The sequence below is a fragment of the Geospiza fortis genome, unplaced genomic scaffold, assembly GCF_000277835.1.
Source record: "Geospiza fortis unplaced genomic scaffold, GeoFor_1.0 scaffold265, whole genome shotgun sequence".
NCBI classification, from domain to species: domain Eukaryota; kingdom Metazoa; phylum Chordata; class Aves; order Passeriformes; family Thraupidae; genus Geospiza; species Geospiza fortis.
The window spans coordinates 2151048-2177147 of NW_005054393.1; the positions used below are offsets into that span (position 1 = coordinate 2151048).

General features: G+C 39.6%; 1 protein-coding gene across 1 annotated transcript in view; it reads left to right on the plus strand.

The window, feature by feature from the left end:
- Positions 1-26100, plus strand: part of HECW1 (HECT, C2 and WW domain containing E3 ubiquitin protein ligase 1) — a 236178-nt gene that overhangs the window by 61958 nt on the left and 148120 nt on the right. The window contains exons 2-3 of the mRNA XM_005425695.2: positions 1614-1938; positions 16573-16680. Of these exons, the coding sequence (XP_005425752.2) occupies positions 1614-1938; positions 16573-16680 (433 nt within the window). The remainder of the gene's footprint in view (positions 1-1613; positions 1939-16572; positions 16681-26100) is intronic.

Below are 26100 nucleotides of genomic sequence, written 5' to 3' on the forward strand. Positions count from 1 at the left end.
CCCTCTGCCTCTCTTAGAGGAAAAAAATACCTTTTGCATTATTAGCTTCAGTCTTGCAGCACTTCCTGTAACATGTGGCATTCCTACCAGAGCTATTTTTGCTTATAAACCATGTTTAATGCACTAAGTGAGGATTTGGGTCAGTGGATTTTAAGCGTTGTCAGGCAATGTTTGCAAAGTGCCAGCATATTCTAGGGGTGCAAACATGCCAGCTGAATTTTTTGCTCTCTGTACAATTTTTGTGCAACAGAATCCTAAGATACAATAATAGGTTGCTTAATTATTCCCCCCCAAAATAGTATTAATAAAGAAAATATTTATGGTTTTTTCAGGACTTACTGTTCTTCTGTGCTACCATAGCCTTGATAAAGCCGGCATTAAATAACTGCTCGTCTGGACAATGGAGCTGTGATTTTCTGCCACTTAATTTGTTTGAGTTCAAAAGGACGATTTGACTTCTGATCATCTGAAAAGCATTTCATTGCATGCTGGAAAGCTGTCTGGTTTTGTATCTAACAGACTTGACAGCATGGTTGGCAACAGACGGATAATGGAAGGCTAATGAATAATGAAAAGCTGAGTGATTGAAATAGCAGAGCTGCAGGGAGAGAAGAGGGAAAGCTGGATGGAAAATGGAAAAACAAGCAGTACGGAAGGCAGTAATAACTAGTATTTTGATCAGTATCAGAGAATGTCTTCACATCAGAATTTAACCCAGTCATAACTTAAGCATTCTCCATCTGCCATCTCACAAAAGCTCTTAACTCGTGCACCAAGACATGTTTTGTACAAGTCACTCAGCTTGCCTTGAGGGAGGGTAGGTTGAAGTGAATATATTTCTCAACTCCTAGGATGATGACTATTCTTCAGTAACCTTCTCAGTTGTCATTAATTGTCTGGTGCATTCATAAATTCCTACCTGGGTGGGTAGTGCTTAGTATCTCACAATCTGCTGCAAAACCCAGATGGTAGCTGTAGCATTGGAAGCTGTCAGCTGTACAATGGGGCATTGCAACACTTCGTATTTATACTTCTGTGAAGACATCTCTGGTTTTATAGCAGGGTTAACTCTTCTTTTCATGGTACTCACTCTTCAGATACCCAGCAGGGAGGAGCAGCTCTTACTTCCTGCTAACTGGTCTCTCCAGATGAAATATGGTCTCTGGAGTGACTGCACATTGAGAAGGATTCTGCAAATGTAGCGGGAATTACTGGGGCTAACATTTAACTCCAGGTGTCACAAGTGAGAAGACTCTCATGTTGTCAAAAGAGAGGTGCTCCCTAGCAATTCAGGAGTTGTGGTGTTTGTGTCTGGATATGTGCATTAACATGGAGGAAGCCAGCTCTTATTAATTTCCTTACACTGCCAAGCTCAGCTGTGGCTGAGGTTGGTGGTGCAAGGCTTGCTCTTACATTTCCTTTCACGGTAAGAGTTACAGAGTAGGAGTTGAGCTAGAACTGTTCTTGCTGCCTCTTTTTCTGTCTCTTTTTTGCAATGATAAATGGAAAAAGATCTTTTACTTTCTTGCTGTAACCTACAACTTTACCTGAGCTCTGATGTCACTGAAAATAATTAACACTGTAAATACTCTCCTTTCATTTTTTCTTCACAGAATCTGTACCAAAACAGGTTCCTGGGCCTGGCAGCCATGGCGTCTCCATCTAGGAACTCACAAAACCGGCGCCGGTGCAAAGAGCCTCTCAGATACAGCTACAACCCTGACCAGTTCCATAACATGGACATCAGGAACAATTCCCATGAGACGGTCACCATTCCTAGGTCTACCAGTGACACAGACCTCGTCACCTCAGACAGCCGCTCCACCCTGATGGTCAGCAGCTCCTACTACTCCATTGGGCATTCGCAGGACCTGGTGATCTACTGGGATATAAAAGAGGAAGTGGATGCAGGGGACTGGATTGGCATGTATCTCATAGGTAAGTCCCTGTTACCCCTTCCCCTTTGGGTTCCTTGCTGCTTTTTGTAGATGTAGGCCTAAGGATAATGTGGGTTAATGGTAGCAGTGTGTCACTCGTGCTGAGAATGACACAGGAATAGGCGAGAGGCAGTGTTGTAGAAAGAGCAAAAGAAAAGCTTTATTCAAGAGAACTGTGTGGTTTATATAGAGTGATACGATACATTCTATTTGATTGGCTAGTTAACAAAAACACCTTCCTCATACACCATCCTTGAGAAGAACAGAAAGACAAAGTAGAAAAAACACCACCTGCAGATTGTTTATACTAACAAGGTATCACATCCTTACAACTCCCTAAAAACTCTCACAAGCTGCTGTGAGAAACGCTTGCTGTTTCTCTCTCTCTGTCCCATGGCATCCACAGTAGTGAACTGATACAGCTCCCTTAAGTGTAGTCTTTAAGTGTGTTTATATATGGCAAGAATTTTTTCTGCTCCTTTCTGTATTACTGGTTGCAGTCCTTGTGCTCACTTTTCTTCAGCAGAAATACAAAAAGGCTTTCTGTTGATGGTTTCTTGACATTTCAAGATAAATTCATTTTAAAGCCATTTGGATGTTGGGAAAATAACTCGTGTATCAAGACAGTATAATATTTTCAGGGTTTCCTCTTGAGATTCCTTGAGTAATCTGTGACAGATGAGAGGTTTTACAAGTCAAGAATATGAATCATTTAAAAACCTTGTGAGAATGTCTTTTTCTCCATAGCCACAGGATATTTTGATATGAACAATAATTCTAGACTGAGACAGTTTGAAATAGTCCCAGAAAGTTTTGGGGTTTTTTCTCTTTTGTTGTGTATTGGAAGCTATATTGAGCCATGTACATTAGCATATCTTTGGCAACTCCATCTAGTAAATCCAGCCTCCCATAAGAGTAATAAGAAATTGTTTCAATCCATTTTTACCTGATTATTTCGCTTCAGTATAAAATTAGCTTTTCTTAACCTGGTTTGGTTCCTATGGAAATAGTCCTACTGCTGAGGCTGGAGTTTATGTTAACCCTGCTCTCTGGTAAATTTTGAAAATGATGGATCAGTTTCGGATGCATTTCTCTGTGTATTAGGGTCTTAAAGATGTAAAGTTCTTGAATGTTTCTTGAAAACCAGTGACTTTGTAAAGAATTGGTGCCCCCACAAAGGGAAATGTTGGTAAATTGCTTTCCTTGTCTTTTTGGAAGGTATGCCTAGTGCTAAGCAGATATTTTAATTCTAATAGCACGGTTTCATCTTGCCCAGACAGAGAGCCAAAACCAGATAAGAATATGATGTTGTGATATGAGCTTTTGGAGCTCATAGGGGACATCATAGGGAGCTGTGGTGTTACTTCAGTGCTTTAGTGGATAAAACCAAATGACTTGGCTTCACATACTGATGATATTGGGAAAATAGATGTTGGTGACATAGGGGATATGTGAGAAAGTACTAGATAGTAGGTCTGAGCATGTAGAAGAGCCATGGTGGCAAGGTGTTAGGCTTTGGAAGATAAGTTCAGGGTATTGAAGAGACTGTAAAAAGGGATACACAAAGATGGCTGTTTAGGACATGGAGGGAAAGGGGTGGAGGTTACAATAAGCCAAGCTGCAGTACTTACTTCTTTATGAGTAACCTCATAAAATGTCCTTCTTTGAAAAGAAAAGTAGGGTTCTAAAATTTAAATCTTTTAGGAAAGAAGCAGAGACTGGATTTAAAACAGATGCCTTGAAATCAGCCTGGTTTGTTGGCCTTCACAGAAAATTACTTTTGATAACAGTTACGTTTGAAGTGAAGTGTTTTGCTGGAATAGATGAAAAGACACAGCAGCCCCCAGCACTGGGCACTATGAAATACTGTATGCCTATTCTGAAGTAGTGCAGGCAACTCATGAACTCTTGCCTCAGTAGATAGAGGCAAAGTATTCCTTCTTATGGTCTGAAGCCAACAGAAAGTGCATAGGGCTGTTTCATGCTGAGTGAACTTGTTCACCCAGGTCACCCAGGTTTCATAGCTTGGGCATTGCATGCAGGGCTGTGAAGACACACTCTAATTTTTTTTTTTTTTTTTTTTTTTTTGATAAGCAACATGAATATATAGAAATTTAACTGGGCAAAATAAAAATATACCGTGATACTCCTGCTTCATTTACCATATCAAATAGGATACATTGCCCCAGACACCCCAGTAAATTACAGGTGCAAATTTTGAAGTGTATCCTTGCCCCTGGCTAAATGCCTGTTGTTTATGACAATAGTCAATGGCTCGTTCCAATGAACTCCACTGCCAAATAAAAAATTAATAGTGTGTCCTGTCCCCGAGAAACCAAGAGCTGATCCTTGATGTCTTTGAAGGTGTTTTGTCTGCACTCTCTCAGGTTCCCACTCTAAGTGACTGAGGAAATAGCAGACAGCAGCATCCCTCATTCCCTTTTTTCCTCTTCACTTCCTCTCTTTTCACTCCTGCCCCCCCAAAACCCTCATGTAATATGAGCTTTGGTTTTGGTTCCCTTTAAAGAACATGGAAGACTGTGAAGATCACTTGGGTTTTAGAGTTTGTTTGACACGGAAAACATTCAGAATCTATGAAGGTAACTGGCACTGTGGCTGTATCCCCATTTACTAAGTAGGGCAAACCAGTAGGAATGGGTCTAAAGAAGCAAACATCTGATGAAGGCTTTTGGGGGCTTGACTTAGAACAGTTTCAGTCTCGCAGAGTGAATGCCCTTGAGTTGCTGTAGTGCATCCTTCAGTTTAGGTTCATCAGGACAGAATCGAGTTCATGTGGCTGAATGACAGCACAGTCTCATCATGGGGTAGGGACAGTTAGAGGGGTCCATACAAAGCACCCTTTTGACCTGAAATAAAGCACTGCTGCCTTCTATTTGTGACCAATCCATAGGGGTGGGAGATCCAGACATCCCTAATGGCTTAAATTTGTGTCTACATTTGCACAGGTTTCGTGAGCCTGCACTCCTGTTAAGAGAAGGAATGTTCCTGGTCTTGTGGGTACGACCTTCACAATGTAAACTGATCTATAGCTATGTTTTGAATTGGCAGACAGACTGGAACAAGAGAACCAAAGAAACTATGGGCTTTTCCCAGTCTGCTCAGGAGAGGATTAGTGTAGAAGCCTATTATTATCACTTGTCTGGCAGCTCTGTTAACTATTGTGATTCTGTCATTCTAGTGTTTGTCTCAATCCAGCTTATGGATACAGCCCAATCCTTTCTGTGATTGTTTGGGTTGGTGAAATTGGAGCTGAAAGGTTTGAATGTAGCACTTTGTAGTATTGTGGAGAGTCATGAGTACTGGGAAATCATTTGCATCCTTAGGATATCAGGCAGTGTGTTGTGGATTTTATTTAAGCCTTGGTGTAGGGAGCATTGGAGTTGGCATTTGTTATTTGTCTTGTGGGAGTATCCCAGGAAAGGACTGTGCAGAAGCAGAACAAAAGACAGTTCTACATTGTAGGAGTTTAATTGTTGCCATTGTAGTATTCTAGGAAAGATATCCAAATAATTTTTTATGAGTGTTGGTTTTGAAATGCATAAAACTTACTCTGTTTTCACCAGCAGTGTCATCACTAAACTTTGATGATACCAAATAAACTTCAGAATAATCTGGGGAAATAAATGATATATATTTCTAAGCAATTTATAATGATATAAATGGCTTAGAAAAAAAAAATAGCAGAAATAATGTATCTCATACTGTGGGACATTTTGGTGTGCTATTCAAAAGTTAAAATAGCCTGAAAGAGGAGTTGAGAGAGTCTTCCCTGTGTGGAAATTCTGTCTGCTTGCTCCTCTTTTGAAGACCCACAGCTCCTTTTACCACAAGATACCTGTTCTTCTCCCCTGTTGATCCATTTATGCATTCCTTAGGGTGGCCAGCTGGGTAAAAAATAAAGCAGTCCTTGCAGAAGCAGGCAAGAGCTGGATTTAGCACTGGTTATTAGACACAACATTTGCTCATGGTCTCAGCAAATGGACTAAGCAGCCAGTCAGTCTCTCAAAAAACTGTGTAAAAAATGGTGGTCATGTGTCTCATGGCATAAAATAGTATCCACTCTGAAGCTTCCTGAAAACATCCATGTATGCATACACACATGATTTTCATGAAGGGCCATAGAAAAACTCCTTAGTTGAAGGGAGAATAGTAAATGTTGACTCTCTTAAAATATAGATGTTATTACTTCAGCACATTTTAAGATTAGCTGTGGAAAGATGACAACAAGAAAATATGTAAATTTGGAAAACAAGCATTTCTTAAGATATACTGTGCCTTCAGGAACAGGAATTACATTTCATTCCTGCTAAGCTTGAACTCTAGAGATGCTCTAACTTCTCCTTTATATACTATTTATTAGCTCTGAGCAATGCAGAGGAACCTCTACATTCTGTAACAAGTCATCTGAAATGTGCATTTACCTTCCCTCAAGAGAACTACAGTATTATGAACATTCAGCAGATTTTCAGAAACAGACCCACAATCTAAAATATGTGTAAACACTCAAAGAGAGTTCTCTAAGAAATTTGAATGTAACAAAGCTCTGTTGCTATTTACAAGTCTCAGGAATATAAGTTTTCTTTGCAGAAAACCTATTTGTAAAGAAAGACCTATTGGGAAAAAAAAAGAAACTAAAAGTTATGAATAATGAAGAAAGGGTATATTTTTTAAGTAAGGACTCTCATTTAATGGCTACTGTGAGGCAGCTGGAATATTTGCAGTTATTTATCTCAAGACTTTCTCTTTCTCTCTTATCTCATTTGCTATTGCTATTTGCTACAGTATGAAGCCCCTTTACATAAATTAATATGGACTACTGGCAGCTGCCTGTAGATAAAGAGCTATCTTATAATTAGTGTAGTGGCATTTTAGCTGCTACTAGATTTCACGTCTGTCATCACCTCCATATCTGATGTAAAGGAGCTAATGAGAAATGTTTAAAGCAGACTTTTGAAGAAGTCATTTGTCTCCAGTGTCTTTGCACACTGATGTTAGGGGTTTATCAAGGCTAGCATTATACTTTTCTTGCCCATATAAAGTAGGCTTTCTTTCTTTCAACATTTCCTTATATGAAAGCAAAACATTATTAAAGGCTATTTAGTAAAAATGCCTTCATACACAAACCTTGGAGGGTCCAATTTCTTTTCCATAGCTGGATTTTCCAGAGTAGTTCCTCTCAAATTTATGTAAGTAGAAATGTCTTCATCTGCTTAGTGACTGAAGTTTAGATTTAAAACTTTTTTTCTCCTCTGTTTCATCCTGTGGTGTTATTTCTCTTCCCCAGAAAGGCAATTCACCACAACCTGACAAATCTAATAACTATTGGTTAATAGACATTTAAACATTTGTTTAAACACTCTCTGGGTTGATTTTAGGCTTATATGGCCTGTGTTGCTGTTTTTCCCACTGAGACAAGTGGAAAAATGTACATTTTTCCTGCCATAGCCTTGGACCAGAACTTGTTTGTGCACCTATTTTACCAAACATCCAATACATAGGAGCAGAAAATGTTTCAATGTTGCCAACAGAGTTGTAAAATGTTAGAAACAGCAATGTGCATATAAGGCTGGGAGCTGTGGGTGTCTTTGTTACTGGTCTAATCCCTAATTTAGGCTCTCTCCATGTTTGGATGGTTGCTCCACCTCTCTGCTTCAGATACAGCTGTCTCAATTCACAATGTGCCTGCTTAGAGTGAATTTTGTTGATACCTGGATTTGTTGTGTCCTGGGGTCACCCATCTTTCCAATCCTTTCATGGCCTTTGAAAGAGAATTTCTCTCTGGTCTCAGGGCTCCTCCTCAGGAGCTCATCTTGTAGCTGGGTCTCTCTCCAGGCTGGGGATGGTAACCATGGCTGGCTGTGATCACCTCAGCAAGTTAAGCTTTGTTGGACACGTGCAATTCTGCTCCCTCTGTGAAACATCAACAGAGGTGCTCAGCGGCCAGGCAGCTTTCACTAGGCACAGCACAATTTATTTCAGGAACAAAAAGTGTCAGAGGAGCAGGTATCACAGGCCTTGGCAGATATATTAGTGCAGCTATATCAGTTCTTTGTTCCAACCTGGCTCGCCTTCACCGGGCTGCTCTTCGATCCAGTGAGGGTGATTTATCAGGCTGTCTTGCCTTTCCCAGTGCTGTATCTATCTGGTGCACCCTTCAGCCAGACAAAACTGGATATGCTGTTTACAGACCCACCAAATGTGACATGAGCACAGTTAGCGTTTGCATCTGATTCACCCCTTTACAAGTAGATACAGTCAACACTTAAATGGAAGGGTTTCTGAATATTCCCAACACATATGGCTTCTGACCTGTCTTCCCTTTCATTGCTTCCAAGGTTCAGCTGTCATTTGTGTTAATGTTGGTAGTAGCAATGCACCAAAAAGCTGCTGCAGAGTGCTTACTGTGGTAGTGGTGTGTTCTATGTTCTTTTAGAGAAGTTGTAGTAAAGAAGCCTGCAGACTGCCAGTTCTTTTCCCTTGAAGGTATTTAATATGTGGTAGAGGTGTTTACTGTGTGCCAAAGGATTCCCATTTTCATGTATTACTTCTTCATAAAATAACAGCTCTTATGAACATAGGTGAATGGGTAGAAAAGAATTTTCCACTGCAACTATTCATGCTGAATATCAGGAGAGGGAAATAATGCAGACAAGGAGTAACTGCATCTTCATGCCTTCTCAGTGATTTCTAAGGTCCTTATGCCCATGGATAAAACTGACTCTGTGCTGTGCAAGGATGGCCCATACTGCTCTATAACCCAGACTTACAGTGAAGTCGGTAATGATCACCTGCTAAAGTATTTTGGAAGAAATCAGTTGGGGACATTGGTGCACCAAATCCCAGATTTTGGCCTCAATCCTGCAAAAGAAGCATATTCTATACAGCACATTCAGACTGGATAGAATTCATTGACTGGATAGAATCAATCATGGCACAAACAGTGGACAGAACAGACATAAAGTTCTTGGCAGGATGAAGCTTAAAACAGAAAGATTTATTTTGGAGAGGTTGCCAGCCATGTGGATTTTGAAGTTTCAGCATATGTTTTTCTTGCCTTAGTTTTCTGGTTTAGAACTAAATCCTTCCCGTTCCTTAGTGTTTATAACACTTACATTGCAGTGTTCATAATACAGGAATATTCCCATGCTGCCTTCCACAACTACTGTAATGACTGTGTATGCATTTAGCCTTTGTAATCTTTCTCATCCATTGATCTCTCCAGCCCTAAAGGCATTTTTTTTCTTCACTCGATATCTTTCACTTTGTAATAGGTTTATAACTGAATACCATTTTCCAGATAAAATCAATCCAGATTCTCAAGAGGTTCCTTGCACTGTGGTGCTTCAGTGTACACATCTGAGTTGTGTTTGTATTTTTTTTTTCCTACTGCTTTATCAGATCACAACCTCCTGTCTAATCTACTGTTCTTTCAACATTTCTGTAAATCCATTTTCCATTTTTCCATTTTACTGCAAATTATTTCCCCCTTATTTAATCAACATTGTTAACCTGGAAAAATGTCATCCTTGTTCACATTTCATATCTTCCAATGTCCCTTTATATCTTGTCTTCATATTGCCTTGGGCCTGCTTTAAAATTTTCTAGCAGATTTTGTGGCTGCACTGCTGTGACCTAATCCTCATTTTCCAAATTGTACTGTAGTCAATGGGGAGGCTTTCACTGACTGTGAGAACTTTGTTGTTATATTAAAAACAAGCAAACAAAATTCTTCCATGTTATATCTTACCACGCATCTCTATGCACTGAGGAAGTCAGGATCATCCTTGTTTGGATTCCTCCCTCCCATCTTCAGTTCTGTATGCAAATTGGATGTCATTACTTGTGAATAAGTTTATGCAATGCATAGGTGAAGTAGAGCTGTTGCTGTATTGAGACCCAAATGTGGTCCACTTGCTGCAGGGATAAGAATAAATCTGGAAGTGCAGGAGCTTTAAAGGAGAAGTCTGTAGCTGGGAACAGGCACAGCTGAAGTAGCACTGACATCTGTGTGGTGCTATCACACTTCTAAGGGTATGCAGAACCAAATGATACCAGTATTACCGGACAGATGCCCATCCCATTGCAACCTAACATCTGCTGGGGGGCTTTTAGGCCCCAGAAGTTTTTATTTCTGAGCCTCCACTCCTTGCTTTCCTCCTTCCTTCTAGCTTTTCAGCAGATTTGTGATTACAGGAGAGAAATACATGAGTGGTGGGTTGTTCTGGAGCACAGCTCCCTAACATATAGAAGAGTAGAGTCCATTGCCATCAGCTCTGCTTTTAGCCAGAGGTTCCACTGTTGCAGGGAAGGAAAGGGAAGTCCCTTGAGTGACAGAGCTCAAACTCTCAGTGTGGTTAACTCAGGTGCAAATGAGGAAGAATTGGATCCACAGTGCATCCACAGCTTTCTGAAAACTTGGGCATATCATTGCCAAGATTTAGTAGAGTCTCTGTAATGGCTAGTCATTTGTTTTTTTGATTGTTGTTGGTGTCATGAAAAATGAGAATCTTATCTCCCAGCAGTAATTTGGAGAGTACCGGAGTGGTAAAAGGTGATAAGCAGCTTTGAAATAAGCTAGATGTTCAAAGATAGAAGTGTTTCGCTGAAAGTTGAGACTCCTTGGTTTTGGGAGTGGCTGACATGTCATTTGGGTTTAATGTCATTTGTGTTTAATGTGTAATTCTTTCTGCTTCAGGTTTGAAATCCACCATGCCTGCATTTTTAATGTGCCTGGAGCAGTTTTACTTATGGCCACCATCTTCTGCCCTCAGTGACCAAGAATTGTTCTAACTTTTTCAACTCACTCCCCATTTTATTACAGTTTATCTCCCTTCCTACTTTCTTTTTGTCCTTTTCTTGACATATGCCTCTTCTCCACCCATTGCTCACATTTCTTCATCCCATTTTTTTTCTCTAGGTGGGCAAGGGGTTAATTTTTGTGGGATTAAAATGGAACCATTCATGTGCTTGAAAAAAGCATATGCAAAACTCTTAGATTGAGAATTGAACTCGTAGCACCAGTGAAGGATTAGGCCTTTGTTTTCCAGAACTCTTCTCCCTAGGAAGTTATAGAAGGAGGAATGCTAACTGTAAATTGCAGTATATTAATTGCCTGCAGCAGAAATTGGCAAATGAATTAACAGTGCAGTTTCAATCCACACTGGAGCTTAATACATAACAGCTGAAGTCAATGGAAATGTTCCTAACTATTATTAGTGATTTTTTAATGTGGCATCTTTGTAAATAAGAAATTGAGATCTGCATCTTTGGTATATGTTTCTCATTAATAGTTTCTCTTCTGCAGAATGATGACTGCTTGTATTGTACAGATCTTTGGAAGAACAGCTTCCAAAGGGCTGGGTTTTGCAATGCTAAAGGATTGCAAAAGGAAACACTTTCATGACCTGATACAAATCACAGCAAGCTGCGCTTGTGAATTGCAGAAGTTTTTGTCATCATTTTGTGTTTTTCTTCAAGTGATAGATTGGGTGGTAAGAGAATAAACATCAGAAATATGAAGCTTATTTATGGCTTACCCCTTCTATTATTATTTTGCAAGATAATTTTATTTTATTGATACTTTATGGAGGGTCTGGAGCACATGTCCTTTGAAGAGTGGCTGAGGGAGGTGGTGATGTTTAGCATGGAGGAGGCTTAGGAAAGACATTTTCACTCCCTCTAACTACCTGGAAGGAGGTTATAGCCAGGTGGGGCCCAGCCTCTTCTCCCAGGCAGCCAGCAATAGGACGAGAGAACACAGTCTCAAGCTGCTCCAGGAGAGGTTTAGGTTGGACATCAGGAGGAATTTCCTCGTAGAAGGGGTGACTAGATATTGGAAGGGGCTGCCCAGGGAACTGGTGGAGTCGCTGTCCCTGGAGGTGTTTAAGGAAAGACTGGACGTGGCACTCAGTGCCATGGAATAGTTGTCAAGGTGGTGTTAGGGCATAGGTTGTACTCGATGATCTCAGAGGTCTTTTCCAACCTAATTGATTCTGTGATTCTGTGATTTATGGAATCTCTTTCCTGCAACTCTCCATGCTAGCTGCGAAACAGATCAACCAGAACTCAGCCTCTTTGTACAGAAAATTATTTTCTAAATCATTTTGCTAGCTATCGTTGTATGTCATAATACAGACACACATATTGACCAAAAACACCTTTAAATTTCAAACTAATGCAGATTTATTTAGCTGAAGACTAGAAATCCTTATATAATTTCAGAATTACAGCATTTCCTTCTCAGAAGGGATCAAGACATGAAGTCTAGCTTTTCTTTTTGTGCCGTAATTGCATTATGTTTACAGGAAGCAAGTGTTGTAGTATGTAGTGTTAAATCAAATTAGTGATTCATAAGGGACTGGAGTACTGTATCAAGTTCAGGAGCCTGTCTGACATTGTATTCCTGTCTTGTGTTAATTATTTGTTTCTTTGAATGTAGCACATGTTATTCTAAATTTCATAGTTGTTAGACTTTGAGAATGTGAAAAGACAGGCTAGTCATATACATCAGCAAAATATTGTTTGAGAAAGGGGAGTTTGTTTTTAATTTTTGCCTCCTAAGTAAAACCAAATAGGCTAAAAGGGTCACTCAAATATTTGTAATTTAGACTCCATCAGTCTTTCTGAGGAAGATGTATTGACTATCTGATTGCTTCTCTGTGGGAATTTCAGACAAACTTTCAAATACCGAGATCCTGTCTGTTTAGTGTGGTTGCTGACAGGACTTGAAGTCCCCATTAGATTATTCACAGATCTTTTTGAGGGTGGCCTTTATCAACATTTTCCCTAATTCCTCTGAAGAGCAGCATGCTTTTTGTCAATTGGATTCTGTCTTTCATCTGAAAGATAAGTTTCTTTGGTGGCCATGGTTCTTTATCTCTCTCTAGTGCTTGTGAAGTATATTGGGATGCTCAGCATGGACGTGACAGCATGGAATATTTTTAGCAGTAGAAGGCTGTGCTTGGCAGTGTCTGGTTTGGTGAGGAGAAGCAGTCCATCAGATTGCTGCTGGTTCCCAAAGCACTTGCTGTCATTTGCTGCTAGTGTGCCTTGGTCCCTCTGGCTGCTATTTGGAGCCAGGCTGCCTGGCTCCTGGTCATCAGGAGTGCATCACCTTCCTCATTTCCTCTAAGGCCCATGGGAGGTCTGTGGGAGCTGCTGCTCCTGTCCCAGCAAAGTCTTGTAGGTCTGCAGCCACCTCCCCTTTCAAGCAAGAGGCAGCTGGCACTTCTGCATGCCCAGGGGCAGGGGGGCAGAGAGCAATGTCTGCTGGCTCCCTGTCTTAGACACCCTCACCATCCCCAGCTCTAGCTCCAGGAGCAACTAATGATGTTCAAAGTGCAGCACATCTCAAATACTCCCCCATTTTCATCCTTAATTAGTAAGTAAGCTGTCTGCTATGCAGGGAAATGAAGCCACAGAGCTAAGAGCAATTGCAAAGCTTTTTGGACAAGCGGGGCCAAACCCAAGCTATGCAGAGGAAGCAGATAGCTAGTTTAAAGGTTAATCGCATTTCAAAAATAGAAGGAGGGAGATGCATTACAATGCTTCATTGGAAAAATGTCAAAAGGCATTAGCTGCTGCCTGAAATATATGAAAGGGAACAGCATTAACTTTGCTCTTCATTTTGCGTGGAGGTGAAATGAAGTATTTCACCATTTACCTTTGGGAATTAAGATGCAACATGCTTTAAAGGTCAGCTCCTTTGTTTTGGGGATTCTCAATAGAAACAGGAAATAAAATTTGTTTTCCTTTGCACATACTCTGTCACTTTACCATGTCATACCACTATATGCTTACCTATGGCATGAATGTTGATAAATAAATGTACATACATCTGCCCTTAGTGCCCTAAGCAGCATTGTATTTCACATGCACAATTGTCTTTGTCAGTGTGTTACATACATAATGTGTGTGTTCAGGGAATAGCATGCCTGGAATAGTGTTACTTGCACATTAAAACAGGTCGACCAGGCATATTCATACATTCCAGCCTCCTGACGAGTTTCAATTACTGCTATTTTTAACTTGCCAGAGGATATTTCTTTCTTATCTTTCACCTTCCAAAAATACATACCTTCAAAAACCAGAAGAGCAAAACTGCCCTTTTGGACCTGAATGTATTCTTCTAGAAATAAAATTTTTCCGGCTTAAAAATCCCAATGAACATAAATTTCTACTAGACTAAAAATAGCTTGGGTTTTTTTTTTGGAATTAGGCACTTACCTCTTTCAAAAGAGACAGAGAGGGTTAAAACTGACTGTGAGAACAACCTACCTATTGGATTTCTAAATCATGACATTTTAAAATATGTTTTGTATACAAATCGGTTTTATACTTCAAGGCTTCACTGCTCCTATTCAGGTGCCCTGCATATTGCAGAGCTCCATAAGCTCATATTAAATTATCCTTTCTGCTATCTGAGCCTGTATTCAATCAGTGGCCACTGTCCATAAACTGTGTGCACATGACTAGCTCCATGTATATATCCCTTCCCTGGGCACCTGCTTTTCTCAGGATGCTTCTCACACACCCCTGTCTCTTGCCTCCAAGGCAGGAGGCAGTGTGCAAGTGTTACTCAGCAGGAGCAGCTTGTTCCAGATTTCCTGTGGTCTCACCTGTCAGCTGTAACCATAGACTGGCTTGCTTGTCCTTCCCTTCCCGTGGTCTTCTACCTTGGACATGCAGATGGATAGTGGCCCTTCTTCTCAGCCAGGTTTTCCAGGCTTCCTGCACTTTTTCAACAAAATAGAGGAAGGGCTTTTCTGGAGTCATGCCCATTGGCTCAGCTTGCAGTATGGATGTGATTTAGTTTTGGTATGGGCATATGTCAACATCTCTGTCAAATTAGAGGGGTTTTGTGTGGCAGAGTTCATGCTGCCTTTGTGCCAGCTGTGGGAAGCAGCAACAGTGGAAGTGCCAGCTGGTCTCCACAGATACTGCCTATGAACACAGTATTTTAAAGCTGATTTTGGGATCTCCAGTGCCGCTAAACTCTGGCCTAAAATGCCTGCAGTTTCTTAAGCAAGACCATTGAGTCCAGCTGAGCTAAGACTCCTTAAGCAAGCATGGTATTTTATAAATAGTATATTTTGAGGGACAGTAATTACCCATGCATCATCACAACATGGCAGATGTTGGAGCATCTCCAGCAGCTTACAGAGACTAAATATGACAAATAAACATCGCAAGTGATGAAGCCAGTGAGCAGCATGCTGGAACTGAGGGATACTCTCTCTGCCCCATCAGGATGAGAGCCAGGCAGGGTTCCCAGGCTCCAGCTCAGTGCAACATTTCAGTATGTGCTACCTTTAAGTATAAAATGTTTTCCCTGCCAAAGCAAAAGGGAGAGGCTTAAGTCTTCTCACAAGTATGTAATGTTCCTATTTCCACAGAATGATGTACATTATCCTTGATAATCTGTAGCCAGGATGGTCCTTTACTAAAAGTATTCATAAGTAAGCCAGTGTTCTGAGAGTAACAGTTGTATACTTACCTGCTTTTTTTAGATATATATAATTTAGAATTTAAAAGAAGACACAACCAGCTATAAAATATAAAGCGAGAATCAAACCAGAGGATTTTGCTATTGAATGATTACAGCAGAGATGCACTTCAAAACAGAGCACGAAACACAGCTGGTGAAATAATTTCTGACAATTAGCCTGTCAGCAAAGGGAAAATTTATTGTAGATAGCATTGCTATTTATAATTATCCATTGAAATTGTTAATGATCTCATTAGAAGGAATTCTGTTGTAATCTCTCAAGAGAGGAACACCAAAGAGTTCAGTGTTGGTACTCAGTCACCTTCCTCCTTTGAAAGCATGACTTTGTACTGCCAATGGGACAGTATTGACATCTGTTTGCTGCTTTCTTCTTTCAGTGAAAGTGTACTTTCCTTCAATTTAGTCTCCTTTATTAAAGTATTGTGATAGTCTTTGGGTTTCTCAGCTTTGTTTGTTAGGCTGCCTCTTCTGTTCTGCAGTTGGTCACACAACCCCTGTGTCCGCAGGCACAGTGTCCCGTGTTGTATGGCATTATCTTTGTTTTCTTCTTGAAACAAAGCCAATTCTTCACAGTGTTTACAACTGAAGTATCTTAATGTCAGATTGAGTGGTTCACATTTTTTATCACTTTTAATGCAAGTAATAATTAACATAATTGTCTTCAGAAGTGAGTCTCAGCACCCACCCAGGACGACTTCTGTAGCAAGCAAGGCTGAGTTGGTTAAAACACATTTGTACAAATCTCTGTTAAAATTAAAACTGTTGTTATCACTGAAAGGAAAAGCCCAGGAGGTTGCTGGCTGGTCTCTGCAGCTAGAGACTGTGGCTTTTGCTTTGTCAGAGCACAGCTGTGAAATCCATTTTATCCCACTGAAGCTGGAGCAATGAGCCCATGGCTCAGCCCATCCTGGGTTGCTGCTTCAGCCACTTTGACTGAATTTTAAATAACATAAATGAATGATAAATCTGATTTCTCAACATGTTGTGCCAAGCTCTCTAGTAGCTCTAGGATATTCTGTCGAGCCAAAGGTGTGTTTTTAGCCTGACTCTCTGCTGTGTGTACTGTCATAGCAGGCACGTACTGAGACCAATCTTCTTTGTTTACAGATGAGGTCTTGTCAGAAAACTTTTTGGACTACAAGAACCGTGGCGTCAATGGCTCTCACCGGGGTCAAATTATTTGGAAGATTGATGCCAGCTCTTACTTTGTGGAGCGTAAGTATTTTTCTAATTCTGCTATGATTTAATTCAATCACTCCAGAACAATAATTCAGCTATTACTGTTGCTTTCATGATGTTCTTATGCCCAAAATGTGCCTTAGAAAAGGCCAAAAATGTTACCAAAATCGCTGAATGTGTTGATAGAAACTGAAGAACTTGATGGAATAGTAACCTACAGTTTCTGCAAACAAATTTAGTGGGCATTGACTTAATTACTTTTTTTTTTAAATGCAGTTATGAATATGTGTTTTACTCAATTTGATATTATTTGGACTAATGAGCTGCATTAACTTTAATATGGTTTTAAGGAAACAGGAAGTCAGGGGCATCATATAATTCCAGGAAGAATCACATTGGCTTTTAATTGGAAAACTTAATGGTGCATCTGGCTTCTAACAGACTCAGGTGAATTCAGAAGCTGAAAGGGTCAAGTTCTGATTATCATTTACACTAATAAAAGTGTAACTATATGTAGTTGCAGCAAGATACATTGAATTCAAATTAATTATTCCTCGTTATATTAATATTTTTTCCAGGGCATTTGATACAATGCAGTGTAAATCTTTTCCATCTTAGCAGTGAAAATACAGAAACACTGGATTTGCTTCTGCAAAGTACTAGGTTCCTTATACAGCAAGTTAATATTTCCAGCCCTGACTGTCACATCTCCCTGACCATTCAAATCCTTCCTCTTTTCCATGAGATTTACCATGTGTTAGTGTAAATGCAATTTATGATCATCTTTGGATAGAAATAGGGTACTTAAAATACTGGACTGAAATTTATAGCGAAACCTCTGTGGTGGAAAAGCTACGTATATCCTTGAGGAGTTAAGCATGAAGAAGAGTAGCATGAAGCAATTTCAGTTTTACAGTTGAACTGCATATTTCCAATGATCTGCCTTAGCCTCCTGGACAAAATTCAGAAGTTTGATAAAAGCATTTATAAATTGTTTGACAGGTATATCTGTCTAAGAGTGTCTATATTTGAGAGCAGTCAAAGGAATCTTTGATATAACCTGTATTTTAAAGGATTTATAAAGGACATGAGTTGTTCTTGTCCAGTCTATGACTTTGATCTTAAATATCTGGTATCAGCAAGGGTGTTGCATGCAATCATTTTACAGCTGCTCAGTCGTAGAAGCAGGTTCTCTCTTTGCAGTATGAAGTATTGCTGCTGGTCTGGAATTCCTAGTGTTAAACTCAGAATGTTGTTCTAAAGAATTTAGGGACGTGCTGAAATGTCTGCAGGACATACAGGATGTTTATATCCAGTGTTTTGAAAAATACATGGATGGGAAACTGCTTAACATATAAGAACATGGGGTTTTTTCAGTTATCCTGGTTTTGGGGCAGAAATTCATTACAGGATCTAACCTTTAAGGCAGGCTCTACTTTGCAGAGGCTTTTAGCCATGGTTACAAATTCATGAGACTGATCATATTTTCTTTTAGCTGTTAAAGGGCTGTGGAAAGGAGATAAAATATCCCAGACTGGGTGTTTGAAGAGACTTCAGTACCTTGGATTATTGAGGAAGGACAGAAGTGTGATGAGGCTGCTGGAAGCTTCCTTGGCTAATCCACAATAGAAAACAAAGAGGCAACATGAGAAATGCTTCGGAGAAAGCCTCTTTAGGAGGGCCACTTTTCATTAAAGGCTCAAATGCACAATGAATTATGTCAGCTTAATAGGTTGCCCCCATTAGCAGAGACACAGAAGCTGTTGTTAATTGATTGCATATACATTCTTCACTTGCCCTACTGTAAGAAAATGCAAATTAGCATAACCATCCTTCATTGATGCTTGGATCTAAGTTGTACTACACCATAGCTGGGCAGCCCATGCTTGATGAGTTGCTGCCTCTTGGTAATTTGTTATACTCCAACCATTAGGTTGTGAACATCAGCCCTGAGATTTTGTACCAGTGTGCTCATCAAGGACAAATCATTGCCCTGTCCAGAATTAAAACTGGTGAGAATGAAGTAGGCAGTAATAAATAACAGCATGTGCAGATACTCTGAGAGCTACTTGACTACTCAAGTGGGAAGATGAAGCAGTGAAGAATGTTGATGTATGCTGGTTTTATATATCTAAAGGTATATTTGAGGATTCCTGCCCATTGCTGAGACTTATGTATGAAAGCACACAGCTTTGGAGATGATTAAATGTTATGTTAAAAACTGCAGTGTCTGAAAACCTTGTGTATTTTCTATCCAAAGAGGATGGTGTAAACCATCTTCCTTCAGGCTTTTATTTTTTTAGACAGAGATCATATCTCCCTTTTGTGTTGCCTAGCATAACATTTGCAGGGATCAGAGAAATACTGGTTATCAAAATAAAACTCGCCTAAGAAATGTACCTAAGGTGTGGTAATTTATTTTCAAGGTACCCATATTGTTTTCCCATACATTGTTAAAATCCCTTTAACTTACTATTGATTGGAATCTTCCTGATTATAGCATTAATTCTCAAAAAAACAGAGTAGCTCACTTACAAAGGCAGCTCTTCATTTCTGCTTTTGCCTTTCCTGTAACTATTCATACTTTGGTATCTTTTTACCACATGAGTCAGTATTGACTGTTAACATATTGCTTCAGAAAATATTATGGTATAAATTACAGTGTTTGTCCTGGAGCTATGGTAAAGGGGAGATCAGTGTATGGCCAAATAAAGAATGAGCCTTACATAGAGAATTTAAATTTTTCAAGAATTTTAGGCACCCCATGCAGATTAGTTTATACCCCGGCCTTGAAATATTAAAGGTTAAATATTTTTGGTGGTGCTATTGTGTGAGGCTTATTATAGGGAGACCATGGGAACCATCCTGGCCAACCTCAGAAGCCAAAATCTTTCTGTTGTCAGTTAGACTGTAGGACTCCTCACAGCTTGTTTTTGTACCACATTTAAGGAAATTACCCTTATGCTGTGTACAGCCAGCCATCTGACAGCTTACAAATAAATCTTTGAGCCTTTTTTTATTAAAAGCTTTGTGGGACAACTTGAAAAATCAGAGATATCCAAGACTAGCTGTTTTGAAACAGTGTAACTCCTACTAATAGGAAAAAAAGCATTAGAAAAGAGGTCAAGTATACAGAGAGTTATTACTCATTTCTATATTTTGACTATGGAGGCATATATAATATGCTTAGGAGCATTTTGTTCAATTGCATAATATTCCACAGTCATTTATCCTTGCTTTCCTGCATTTTTTGAAAATTAACAAGCAAATGAAATATGATGCTCTAATTATGTAACCTGTAGTCATTATACATAAACCCACTCTTCAGGTACTTAACAGACTGCTGACATCTTATCACTGTAATAGTAGCTTGCATGCAACGGGCAGGGACCTGGAATAGGAATGAGTGAAGGGAAGAGCCTCTGAAAGTAATTTTCTTCATAGCAGCAGATTATCACAATGAAATCTATCAAACACAGTTGTAATGATAATTACTGGCCAAATCCACCAACCTACAGGATCACAGTAGAGAGGCATTGTGCACGTGGGCAGAAGAAACTAGTAATATATTGTGAGAGATTTGTAAAAGTGCACAAGGAGTGGAGAGCACAAAGGAAGACATGGAAAGAAATTTCAACCATTTTCTTCCTTAATTTCACTTCTTTTATAAAACTGAAATTCTACAATTTCAGATGCTGCTCTGTTGTTGAAGCTATACTTTCATGCTATTCTCAGTGGATTGCCCAGTCAGAATCTTTAAGGGTTCTTTTTTCAGGTATGATTTAAATCTCACCAGTTAAGAAAATGCTTTCTGTGAGTTCAACGACAAAGCAAAATTGTTTACTCCTTTTGGAACATGCTTCTATGTTTGGAAGTATTTGGGCAAAATATGTGTTGCTTTTGAATTTGCCAATAGCCTGATTTAGACCATCTACAAAGCCCTGTCAGTTTTCAAAACACAGATAATTCCTTAATTTGTACCTGTGCAGCATTTTCAGATGTCACATACATTTAAAGCTTGTATTTGTTTTAGCAATCTACTTTTTTCACCTTGAAAAGGACTAGCTCCTTTCCCAGAGAAGGGTATGCCTTTCCACTTTGCATGTCACAAACTTGCAACATAATGTTGCCAGATAGATACATAATTGGTACGAGTCAGAAAGGGAATTGCTTCCAAATACCAGCAGAACAGAACTCATCTCCTAATAATACTCAGCAAACAAAAAGCCCTAACAGCTGAAGAGGCAATGTTGTACTACAGCCAGTTTTGCAATTCTGCAGAAGTCTGGCAATTTTGGTTTTTCTGACAAGTCAGTGATGAACAGTAACCTCCCACTGTAGCCATGAACTGGTCAGAGTTTGAGGGGAGGAAGGAGTAGTGGAGAGAGGATCTGTGCCACTAGGGATGTGAACCTTGTGTTAAGGCTTGGAGGGCATTGCAGGGAAAGAACCAGCCTATAATGGGTTTTCCAGGAAATGAAATACGCTCTGCTGCACTGCAATTTCTGGCATGCTTTTTGGTTTACACAGCAATATGGAGAGAGGGTATCCAAGAGATCATTTCACTGAGGTGAGTTGCAGCAGTATCCTATAAACACTGTATCAAACTAGCATATCCTTACAATGATGGGTAATGGTTTGACACTATTCAGAATTGCACTGAAGATAGATAGATAGATAGATAGATAGATAGATAGATAGATAGATAGATAGATAGATAGATAGATAGATAGCTGGGACCCCTCCTAATCTACAGGCCTCTCTAAAGATTGTTCACTATCTGACAACTAAGAACCACTTCCAAGGGTAACTCTCAGGGGTCTCTGTGGTCATGATGACCTCGGGATGTGTTAGAGAATCTCTTTTCTTAGCCCAGCAGCTGAAGGAGTCAGGATTCTTTTATTCTGGTTCTTAAGGTTGTTTATTATTTCTCTTCTATAACATTCTTTCTCTGACCCAACGAGGTCTGTCTGGCAGGTAGAGTTGAGGCACACTGACCACCTCAGTTATCTTTTATACTAAAAACTACGTGTACATTATTTACAATAATTTTCTAATACTTATCACCTATGTTAGACAGTTTGTCTCTACCTTAAACTAGTCTAAAAGAGCCACCATCGCAGAAAAAAAACGGAGGCTAAGAAGAAGAAGAAGGAAGCAGACTGGACACACCTATATTCTTTCATCTTGTCTCCTGAATCTCTATTCTAAAACCTCAAAATTCTACATTTTCACCTTGTAATTAATTCACTAACATTCTATTCAAACTCTTGTGGCTTGTACATCTTCATACAGAGTTGGTAATTGTTTTTTCCAAGGGCTAAAATCGAAGACACAGGTGTTTTTGACTCTGTGCCAAGGTCTCTGAGCCCCCTGTCAGGGTCTCGAGTCCTCCAGGGCAGCCAGAGGAATTTCCTGGGTTCTGACAGGTGACCAGTCATCTGTGTTGCATTTTTATTTGAAAATTTACGGAGCAGTTGTTTGGTTAAATTTGTTGCTTTTGTGGCTGAATTTTTAATAACAAAGATGAATGACAGGCCCTTGCAGAAAAGAGAAATAACAGTCATTTATTCCTATTGGCTAGAAGGGAAATAATGGTTAAAAAACAGTACAACTAAAGTCAGATATCTGAGAGATCCTGGTACATCAGATAGAAGATGTATATTCTATGTTATGGTCTATATATGCTGTATATGTGTGCATTTATGGAGTATGTACAGAAATGTCCCCAAAACTGGCAGTCAGCCCTTTTATCTGGGGCTCTCTCTAGAAAATATATCTTTAGAAAGCTGATATAAAAGCTGCCATCAAAGTACAAATAATTGAAGAACGTTCCAGCCTTGAATATTTCCAGATAAATGAGGCACATTCATGTCAATAAAAGCTTTAACGAAGCCAGAGTGTTTACAAATTTTTCCTTTTTACAGACAGATTGTTGACAAGTCCAGCCCACTAAAGTAATTTCCTGTCTCCATTTTCATTACCACAATGTCTCTCAAATAATATATTCTTCACTTTATGAAAGAATACATGAGAAGCAAAAATATAGACAATGCTGTTGAAGTCCATCCTGATCTAACTTCTATCATGACCTACAGTCATGCTGCATGACTTTAACCTTCATGAGTCCACAGACAGTAAAAACTGGAGCAATACAGAAGCATCTTCAACAGTGTGAAGATGATTTAGAAGCAAAACAGTTAAAGGTGTCAGCGAAAAAAAAGCAGATATGAAGTAATAAGAGAGATGTACCCCAAAAGTTGTAACTATTGCTTGCCCGTCCTCCAAGACATATCCTTGTTTTATGGTTCTTTCTCTTCAGCTCTTTGCACATGTATTAGTCTTATTGATGCTGTTTGGTTGTCTTCCACTCTGCACACAGTTTTTAAATTCCTTGTACTTTTCCTCAGCCTCTTATCCTGACAGTAGTTTAATACTCATACTTAAGCCAAGGTTAGCTTTGGGAAGTTGAGCACAGTCTGAAACCAGATGTTGAGATTCCTTAAGAACCCTGTACTTGGGATCTTTTGGTCAGCCCTTTAATCTTTGCCTTTCTTGCATTTCTTGTCAGTTCTCCTCTTAAAAAGTCTGTCTGTGCCTGGATTGTAGGCAGCAGCCTATCATAAATGGAAATGTGGGTCAATCCAGCCAAGGCACTAGACAGCCCTTTCTCAGCTTCTGGCATGGTTTCACTCTGGAAGCTTAACCAAGAGACTTGTCTGCAGATTGTGTTTTTCTTGGTCTTTCTCTCCCTTTCCACAACTGGTTTTGACACTTGGAGACATTTTGTTTGTTGTGTGGAGATCACAGCTGTCTGTGTTTTCATTTGCACACAGGGAAAAAGATGTCTGTGTTGTGGCATCTATGCTTGGTGACACTGTGCTGGGGCACCTGGCTGGTCCCCACATCATCTGCCCCATGCTTTTCATGGCAGTGCTTAAAGAAATTACAAGGACTTTGCTTGGGCAAAGCTAAGATTGAAACGAGAGTTTTGATAGGTTGGTAATAGGAGTTTCAGAAAGCTTTGAATGAGAAATAATGCCTGATTTTAGGTATGGATGTCAGAGCAAGTCTTTCTTCACTAAGCCCTAGTTCCCTGTCAGAGACCACAGCTTACTTGGACTCGTCCCGGCCACTTAAACAAGCACAGACATTGTATTAATGCGTCAGAGCCTGGACATCAATTAATTCCCAAAGAAGTGGTCAAGAAGGTGCAGTAACATTTAACTGAAGTTTTAGTTCAAATCTGGAGGAATCTAATTATAGGTGCCAAATTTTGAAAGTATGGGTTCACATATGTGTTCATTTTGGTCTTCATTGTACTGGTTTTAAATTCAGAACTCCTGCATATGTCATGTGCTTCACCTTTGGTATCAACCAGTATACCACTGAGCCTATCATGCCCTTGAGGAAATGAAGAGAGATTCCTGAAATGCAGGAGTGCAGCTAGTAGCTGTCTTTTTCTCATCTAGCCCAGTGTTTGATAAATGCGCGAACCGATAGCTATTGTTTTGCTGCTCTGAACTTTGGCTGTGCAGCATTCTGCACAACGGGTGCTGAAATCACGTGATTTATTATAATGGATCACTGTTACTTAGATAGTGTTATTGTGTTATTGATAATCTTTCTGCTATTGACAGTAAAAGATTACGGTGTCACCTCCAACTCACAAATCAGTTAGTCTTTGCCACTGTTAAATGCTTCTGGAAAGTTTTTGTCTAGGGATTTGGCGGAATTGCGCTGGAAGACAGATCTCCTCTCTTTGCTCCATTGCACCCTATGCTCCCCCCTTGGGTATTTCATGGGATATTTCTGAAGTTGCTGCAAGCCAAGTGAGATACCACTGAAATCTGTAAGAGTTGCTTGCATGCAGCCCATGTGCCATCAGCCCCAGAACCCTTTGTGGACCACCACGCACAGATTTCCTGGTGTAGGCTTTGGCCCACGTGGTTTTATTTTTGTGGAAAAACTGGAGACAAATGCAATGGAATTGTCAAGGAGCTGTAATTGGAAGGGTATCAGACAGGCATCAGAAGGTCATATTCATTCCAAAAGAATGTCAAGATACTGAGCTTCGTTTCAGTTTTCTTAATAAATAAATCATAATGTAAAAGTACTGCATTCAGTATATCAGTGTTAATAATTTGCCATTTCTAATTTTGGAGAATTTTACAGTTGTGGGGTTTTTTTGGTAATCCTATTAAAGCATACCACGAAAGTAATGGATCAAAACAGAACTGGAAGCCTAAGTATTAAAGATAATTTTATTCTCAGTTTATACAGGCAGACAGTTTACTTCACATCTTCAGGCTTTCTTTTAGAAATACTCTTAAATATCTCTCTGCAGTGGTGAAGCATCTCAAGGGCTCTTCTTAGGTGTCCAGTGGGACATTGGAAAATCTCAGTATAAAGGGAGATAAATCCCTTCACCTAATTCAGAAACTGGTTTGTAACCCCATCTTATTGCTATCTTATTGCTTGATTTCAGGCAGCCACTATGTTTCTTATGCCTTCTGGTAGTTATGGCAATATTTATTCAATTCATACAACAGTATTTGGATCGTTTTATTAGACAGACAAAACTTTGCCTTCCATGAGGAAGGCAGAGTTATATCTGTGGTGTACTGCTATAGTAACTCCTCCTGCTTCTGAAATAGTGCACCTGTGATGCAGGGAACCTTTTGATAGTTGTTTTTTCTCATTAACTACCCAGTAAATCTAGCCCTGTTGTTACCTTACTCTTGGTCCAAGGTTTCCTGCTATAGGGACTGCCAGATGTCAAGAGCATCATCTATACTCAGAATAGACTTTCTCAGAGAGTGGAAGGGATGAATTACAGTCTCCTTGCAGGGTTTAAACACTTCTGCCTAGCAGAAACATCTTTCTGCAAGGTCTTTGATACTGATAATAGGATCTTAAAGGCCTCAGACAAATAGTATTGTATATTTTCGAACACTTCTCCAACCCTTTCAATACTTTAGATGTTCATTTTACTCAATCAATAGCAGGTATAATTTCCTCCCATATCTCAGGGCTAATAGCTTTTTACAATTAAAAAACCAAGCAAAACAAAAAATCACTACCAACCTTGAAATAGATAGTTTTACTGTAATTGTTGACTTAATTAAATTTACATAAGGATGTTTCTTTCTGACTTTCCCTTTCATTAAATTATCTATGTTAATTTCCTTATGCATTCTCTCATTAAATGTTGTCCTGCCTGTGGATTTTTTTCCAAATCTCCTTCACCAAAAACATTCACTTGCTACACTGAGACCTCTAAGAGTAGACAGCAGTGTTTATTCCAAACCCTTCCTTTTCCCCGGCAGCAGAGCTTGTGTGCCTGGCAGGTACTTGGTCATTTCTGAAGCAGTAGGAAGCAGAGATGTGGGGAAGTGACTTGTTTACTCCCCTGGGGTGAGCTGTCATAGCTCACTTGTGTCTCTAGACTCACTC